At 38.4% G+C, this 7403-nt stretch overlaps 1 protein-coding gene across 1 annotated transcript in view; it reads left to right on the plus strand.

The window, feature by feature from the left end:
• The window catches only part of ESM1 (endothelial cell specific molecule 1), an 11167-nt gene extending 4123 nt beyond the window's left edge, over positions 1 to 7044 (plus strand). Inside the window, 2 exon segments of the mRNA XM_069096517.1 lie at positions 764 to 910; positions 5470 to 7044. Of these exon segments, the coding sequence (XP_068952618.1) occupies positions 764 to 910; positions 5470 to 5570 (248 nt within the window). The 3' untranslated portion in view covers positions 5571 to 7044.
• Positions 7045 to 7403: the final 359 nt, after the last annotated feature.

A 7403-nucleotide genomic window follows, 5' to 3' on the forward strand; every position in this document is an offset into this window, starting at 1 on the left:
TAGCTCCATCTCTGTCACCAGCTAACACTGGGACCTCTGTTTCTTCTACTGTAAAATAAGATCTTTTTCTCTAAGCTTCCTTCCACCTCTAAAATGCATTTTTTTCCTGGAGAAAATGTCTATGTATTAGGAATTTTTCTTCTGTTAACTTTTACAACAGGAGTAATTAAGGGAAACAGACTAACACAATGGATAGAACACTGTCTGAGAGACCCGGGTCTGAATCCCACCTTGGACATTTTATAGCTATGTGAACACAGGCAGGTCCCATCTCTTAGCCTCAGGCTCCTCATCTGTGAAATGGGGCTGAATAATACTTGAAATATTTCTCTTACTATGGTTACTGTGAAGATCAGATGAGGTAATGTATATGACATGTTGGCTATTAGGATCCGAAGTCCAGAGTTAGAAGGAACCACAGAGGTTCCAAGCACATCATTTTTTAAAAGAGGGAACTGAGGCTTAGAAAGACTAAGTACAGAATCCAGATTCAAATTCAGTTCCTGTAACTCCAAGCCCTCCATTGCCCCATTATTATTAATACCTGAATTACCTAGGCTTGGCATTTCTCATCTGTTAGGAGAGTATTAAGTGAATTTTACTTTTCATTTTTTAGGAAATCAGCTCTTATTAACTAGATGTGTTTAAACCAAATTGAGGTTCATCTTCAAATCAGAACTATTGAGTTTGTGTACACAGCAGCTAAAGGGTGGAAATAATCAGCCCCTCCACTAAACTTCTTTTTTTTTTTTTCATCCTGAAGAGTGTCCTTATGGTACCTATGGAATGGGATGCAAAGAGACCTGCAGATGTTCATCTGGCATATGTGACAAAGTCACTGGAAAATGTTTGAAATTTTACTTTATCCAGGCTTCAAGGCCTTCCAAAAGAAGACTGGTGCCTTCTTCAGGTAAGAGCTGACGCTGAGTTTCATCAAGGCAGAATAACCATGTCCTTGAACAAACAGTCAATCTTTTACTAAGTAATAACTTTTATTTTATTTTCGGGGGATGAGTAGAAAAAAGAAGTGGTTTTTTTCTGTATTCCCCTCCACATATGTAACCCAAAGGGAAGACTGGGTAGTTTTTGACGTTTGTTTTTAAAAAGGGAATTTTTTTTTTTGCAAGACTTAAAGCACATTGTTTAAACATTAAGAGATTTCTCAGAAAACTTCTCCTTTTTCATGTAGAGAATGACTCTAATCCTCAGCTGATGATTACATTTCTCCTGTTTGAGGAGCCACTAATTAGGATATGGAAGTTCTGTAAATCCCTCAGTGAGCTGCTTTAGATACTCTCTAGCCAAAGTCCCTCCCCTCCTGATCTCCCACAAAGAATGATTTCAATGATGAAATATTCGAGCCAGTGCATTAGAAGCTAGCTTTTATTTTAAGCACTTTGATGCTCAATTGTTATCTTGAAATGACCAGTCAGTCAATATTCCTGAGAATCTATAAGTAGGGGAGCGAGAAGTGTTTGAGTAAGGAGTGAGATTGTTGAAGAAGCCCTTCATATATTGGGCATGTCTGGGCGCTGGCCCAGTCTCCCATTGTTTCCAGCAGAGTCTTGCTCATAGGCTTATTTTTATTGTAGGACTTTTAAAAATCTGTGATTACTTCTGCAGAGGCATTCCCTCTGCTAGCACTGATCCCCATCCTTGTACATGTTTAAGAGCCATAGCTTTAATAGGTTTGTGTGGCCTGGCATCCAGTCTGTCGTCTTGGCAATGAGTTTTGGCCAGCCCGGTCTTTGGAGGGTGCTCAGCCCATCCAAATCCTTTCTAGGTTGATTGGGGGAGCAGCCAGAACTCACAACCCACTGTTAGTGGCAACTGTGTACATATTAAACAATTGATAGTTGTTGACAATTAGTTGATTAATTTCATCTGCATTGGGAACTCTCAATGAGGAAACACCAATTGCCCATGCAGATCATTGGTGGCTTGGAGCCGGGATTCTTAACATGGTGTCTGTAGGCACCCTAGGGCCCAAGGATTTGAGAACTTGGATTGAAGAAAAAAATACATCTTTATTTTTATTGACTTCTAATGTAAATTTAGCATTTCCTTTAATTGTGATTTTTTAAAAATGAAATTATTCTGAGAGGGGCTTCACCAGACTGCCAAGGGGCTAGACCACCAGAAAGGTCAGGAACCTCTATCTTAGAGAGCTACCTGCTGAGATGTTCAAAAAACTTGTGCAAGGCCAGAGAGCCAATATCAGAGAAAGTCATGAACCTAGGCCAGTCCTCCTGGCTCCCGAGCCAGCTCTATGCATCATGTCCTGTGCCCTCTCTTAAATGGCTAGCAGTTCATTTTATATAATATAATCCAAAGTTACTATTCTTCATTAATGAGTTCTCTGACCTGTTGTCTTTAAATTGAATGAAGTATTAGACAATCTCAAGTCAGTCTAGATTTTCTGATCACTAACATTTCATGTTAATTACAACTGAATTATGTAAATATATGCATATATAATGCGCTTTATGTTATGTATGAAGTACTATACAAATGCTAGCTATTGTTATCTTACTATAATTTGGTAAATGTGCCTATTTCCCCAACCATAGGTGCTTTCTGCTCTGGTGCGCAATAATGTAACATCCTCTGAGTTATTCACATCATTCCCCGAAGATCACTAGGCACACTCGAAAGGAAACAAAACATTTACCCTGTAATGAACTGTAAATCACAATGCTATTAATTGTGGGATTTCCTTTTCAATTTAATGGGTGTAGGGAGGAGTTGGTGACTAAGGTAAATTTAAATAAATCCTTGGAATATTTTATTTCAGAAATACATATTTTTGCCAACTTGATAGAGTATGAATTGTGATAGCCATATTTTAGACCTAGAAATGAAGTTATGTTCCTCAGCTGGGTTCTCCCCTTGGTGCCTCACTGCAGGGTTGGGGTGTCAATTTTGTGCAAACTCTGGGGTATCCTACCAAGCTGGGAAGTATTTGAGTATTGGCCTGTACTTATCTCTTACTTGAGGATCAGCCTAGCCAAGAGCAAAGGGATTTGTTTGACTACAGGGTATTAAACTGTTCTGATGACAGCAGATCCTGAAGATGATATTCATAATATTAGAGGGATTAAAATCTGCTTTGGTGGAGGGAACGCACACCAAGGACATCACATGTCCCTGAAGTATTGGATTGAAGTAAGTGTTTATAATAAGCAACATATAAGCATCTGATAAAGGAGAATTCATAATTTTTTCTTAAATATTTATATTTAACTTAGAGGTTTTTTTTCCTTTTTTACACCTTGGATCTAGAAATGGAGTGAATATTAGCTAAAATTATGTGAGATATTGTTCAATCTTTTAAACTATTTATGGCTTATCTATAGAGCCCTCAAAACTTGCATGGTCAATGTTTCATGTGATTTGAAATTATTTTGGTCAGTAACATTGCTTCCAATATAGATTCAAAAGTTGGGCATATAATATGAGCTCTCTTCAGGGAAGAAGCACATTTCTTTCATTTTTAGAAGCAGGGCAGCTATGGATGCATACATTGTTAGACACAGTCACTACGTGGATTGGTTTTACAAGGAGGGGTTCATTTGGTGGTGGTTGGAGAGAGTGTATATCTGGAAATGAAGGCCACATAAAAACAAAAATCACAAATAAAATTTATTTTATGAGATTTTTTCTTCCCTTACCTTTTTGCAGCTTTCTCTTCCATTTTGCTTTTATAAAATTCCAGGGTCAGAAAGGACCATGAGAGAGGGATCCTCTTGCTCATTTTGCTCTATTGAGTTATACCAAGATGAGGATTGAACCCTATCCTCCGTCCTTTCTGTCACTCTACAAAGAAGGAGATTCCATGGCCTCCCAATATGGTCTAGTCTAGGGTTTAACAATCCTCAATGGCAGGAAATTCTTCTGTATGTCTAACCTACATCCTTCATGCTGCAACATAGACCCCATTTCCTCTTGTTCGCCATAGGAAATGAAGAGCAGCTGATTTCCCTGGGTTTTGTCTCACTCTCCTTTTGCCTTGTCAATTTACACAAAGACCTTTAGTTTCACCTTGATCCCTTATGTGCAAACCTATTTTGGGTTTGGAGACTGAGTATGAATGAAATAAAAAAAACCTGTGAACCCTTTGCCCCAACTCTTTTTGGAGATTTACAAACCTTAAGTAGCCTTTTCCTCTTCTTTTCCCATCGAGCATTTCCCTAGCTTGACCAAAGGGGCAAGAAAGATCATTGTTCATATGTGACTGAGAAACTTGCTTTATATATTTCTGACTGAGAGCAGGAATTCCTGGAACTCTCATGTGAGCTAATTCCTAGGAATCATACCACTAAGTAATACTTATTTCTCCATAGGAACTAAGCCCTTGTAGTCAGAACTGAATCCCCAGGGGGGCTACATATTCCTGGTTTTACCTTTTTTTTTTACATATGAAGAAACTGAGGCCCTATGAGTTTAGGTGACTTGTCCAAGGTGACACAGGATTTGATTCCAGATCTTTCTGACTCTTAAGTCCAATGCCAGATACAATGCATAATGTCTCTGTGCACCTAAACAGCTGCCTGAGTGGTCTAAGAATTGGAGATATACCATAGGCTTAAGGTATATAGGCTTAAGAACATGGAAAAATGACACCGTTCAGTTCAGAGCTTAGAGTACATAAGCTACCATTATAACTTCATAGCTAGTCTAGCCCCTACTTGAAACAGCTTCTGAATTCTTTAAGGCTAATTTAGCATAAAAATCTAGCATCCGAGGAAAACTCTAGCTTGCAATGGGCCTCTTAGAAAGATTGTTGTTTGTCCCTTGTTCTCGAAGAGGACCATGACATCAGGAAGGAGATGCCATGACTTACAAATTAATTGAATTTAAGTGAGGCAGGGTTGTGCAAAGTCATCATCTGGGTCCAGTGGCAAGATATAGATCAGGACATAGGAGGTTGCCCTGCCTTAGGAAGATACCACAAAAGCTGTGTCTAGATCTATATGATAATAGATCCCCTGGAAGCATGAGCAGCAAGAGCATCTTAGACTTAGGGACAGAAAAACCTGAGTTCCAATGTCACCTCAGTAGCCAAGTATAATCCAGGGCAAATCATTCAATCTCTCACAGAAACATTTTCCTCATCTGTTAAAAAAACAAAAAAGCACCTCCCTCAAAGGGTTGTTGTGAGAACCAAGTGAGATCATCAGTTATTGAGCATTATGAAGCATTTATTATGGGCTAGGCACTGTGTTAGCTTCTGGTGATAGGAACATAAATAGCAAAATAGTTTGTACTCTCAAGAAGTTGTAAAGCATTTTGCAAACCATAGGTGCTATGTGAATGCCAGTGATTATTATAACATGGTTGAATAAGCAAATGCTTTCCCACAAATTGAGGATTTCCAGCACAAAGGGCTAACTTTCTCAGAAATCTCTGTGACCTGTGTGTGCGTGTACCATAGACGGTTGGGTCTGACTTTTGTTTTTGACCTTGCAGATCACGACATGGCTTCTGGAGATGGCAATGCAGTCAGAGATCAATTTGTGAAAAGCAATGCAGATCACCCTCCAGTAACGAAGTGGTTAAAGCCCCGCTGATATTGGGTATGGTTTGATGGGACAGCCAAATGAGTACTCCCCTTGAAGATTGTTCAATACACAGTCACACATTTTGAAGAGCAATCTAGCTTGTCCAATAGGAAAACCTGACTTCTGGAGCCAATTGTGATCCAGTGTGACTCCAGTGGGGTGGAGGGTGGGGGGTGGGGAGAAAGATTACCTACATTCTGTAAAATGCATAAGTATTTGAACACTAGACATATTCTAGACTGTTAGATATTTAGCAATAATGAAGAACTAAAAGAAAAGATACTTAAATTATACCAGTGTTCAGGTGTGGTGGCCAAAGAGAAGACGTCCAGAGCTAAAACTCCCAGCCTGTCCTTTGACTGGGATGGATACTAATACCAAAAGCCCATCAGCAAGGGATGGGAAGACTGAAAAGGGTTGGGATCAGAGGGCAAATATCATATGCCAACTTGTGTTCCTGTGATGCCTTTTAATTCAGTGTAGTAGGAGTGCTTTCTTTCACATTGAGAGAAACAAAAGGAAATCTAAATGAAAAAACCCAATGAAAATAAGTCAGATGGATGGCTGCTGCCCATATGAAATTGTGTAGATATGGGTAACACTGGGACACATATTAAAGGATTGTCGATGATATCTACAAACTCAGATGGCTTGTGGAAGAATTCTAGGACAGAGGGGAAATAGGGCTTTCTAAATGATTTTAAAGAACCAGTTTCCACCTCAGAGACAGGATGTGGAGACATTTTTGTTAGTTTGGGGGGAAAGGGTAAATATTTATATATTTTTATAAAGATACATGTTACTGTGATTCACCTTGTATGCCCATATTTATCTCTCTCTTGAGGAGGTGATCATGGCATGTACTATATGCAGAAGATGGTAATGGGAGAGTTGAGGGAGCTGCCCAAAGGCAGCTTTAACTTTCCAAATATGAGTAACCTGCTGACTTTGTGGCAAATATCATAATAGAAGTCATAAGCGTAAGTGGAACCTCAAACACTTCAGCCTCATGCTGACTAATTTTTATTAGATTTCCCTCCAAAATGTTCTGTGACTGAAATGTCATTCAACTTCATAATTGCAAATGTCTCCTTGAGCAAGGCAGCAAAAGGAAGATTCATTTTAAGCTGGTAGCTGATATGCTAACTTTTTGACTTTTATAACCTGGAAAATTGGGATGTATGGTGGAAACTGGGGTACAGTTAGGATGATCCTAGCACAAGTAGCACCACTATATGAGATGCTGGCCAGGAACATTTTCAGGATATTTTATTTGAAGTTAAGAAGTGAGTTATTATTATTGTTATTATAATAATTATTATTATTTAAAAATGATTTTACTATTTACATAGATTTTAGGTTCTAAATTTATGCCAGAGTTGTGAATGACAGGTGGGGTCTTTGAATGTAAACCTAATAAGCTGTTTGATTTTTGTTTTTAAAGGGACATGTTTATTATTGTTCAATAAAAAAAATATTATTGTGGGTCTGTTCTTGATTTAGTATTGTTCTACACAGCCTGGCCCTCTCACCTCTCATAAGGGCTAATATTAAAATGGCTGGATATGTCTCTTATCTAGCCTCCAAAAAACTGTAAAATTAATATTTCTGAAACTACATCACTATATCACTCCCCTGTTCAGTAATTTTCATTGGCTAAAATACAAATATCTCTTATCTAGCCTCCAAAAAGCTGTTAAATTAATGTTTCTGAAACTGTATCACTATATCACACTATATCACTCCCCTGTTCAGTAATTTTCATTGGCTAAAATACAGATATCTCTGTTTGATATTTATAAAGAATTTGATGTTTATCCATAGCCAAGCTTCCTTGTCCTG

The sequence above is a fragment of the Petaurus breviceps genome, unplaced genomic scaffold (genome assembly GCF_028583685.1).
Source record: "Petaurus breviceps papuanus isolate PSGF00001 unplaced genomic scaffold, PetGlider_PUasm1.0 229, whole genome shotgun sequence".
In the NCBI taxonomy this organism is placed as follows: Eukaryota; Metazoa; Chordata; class Mammalia; order Diprotodontia; family Petauridae; genus Petaurus; species Petaurus breviceps.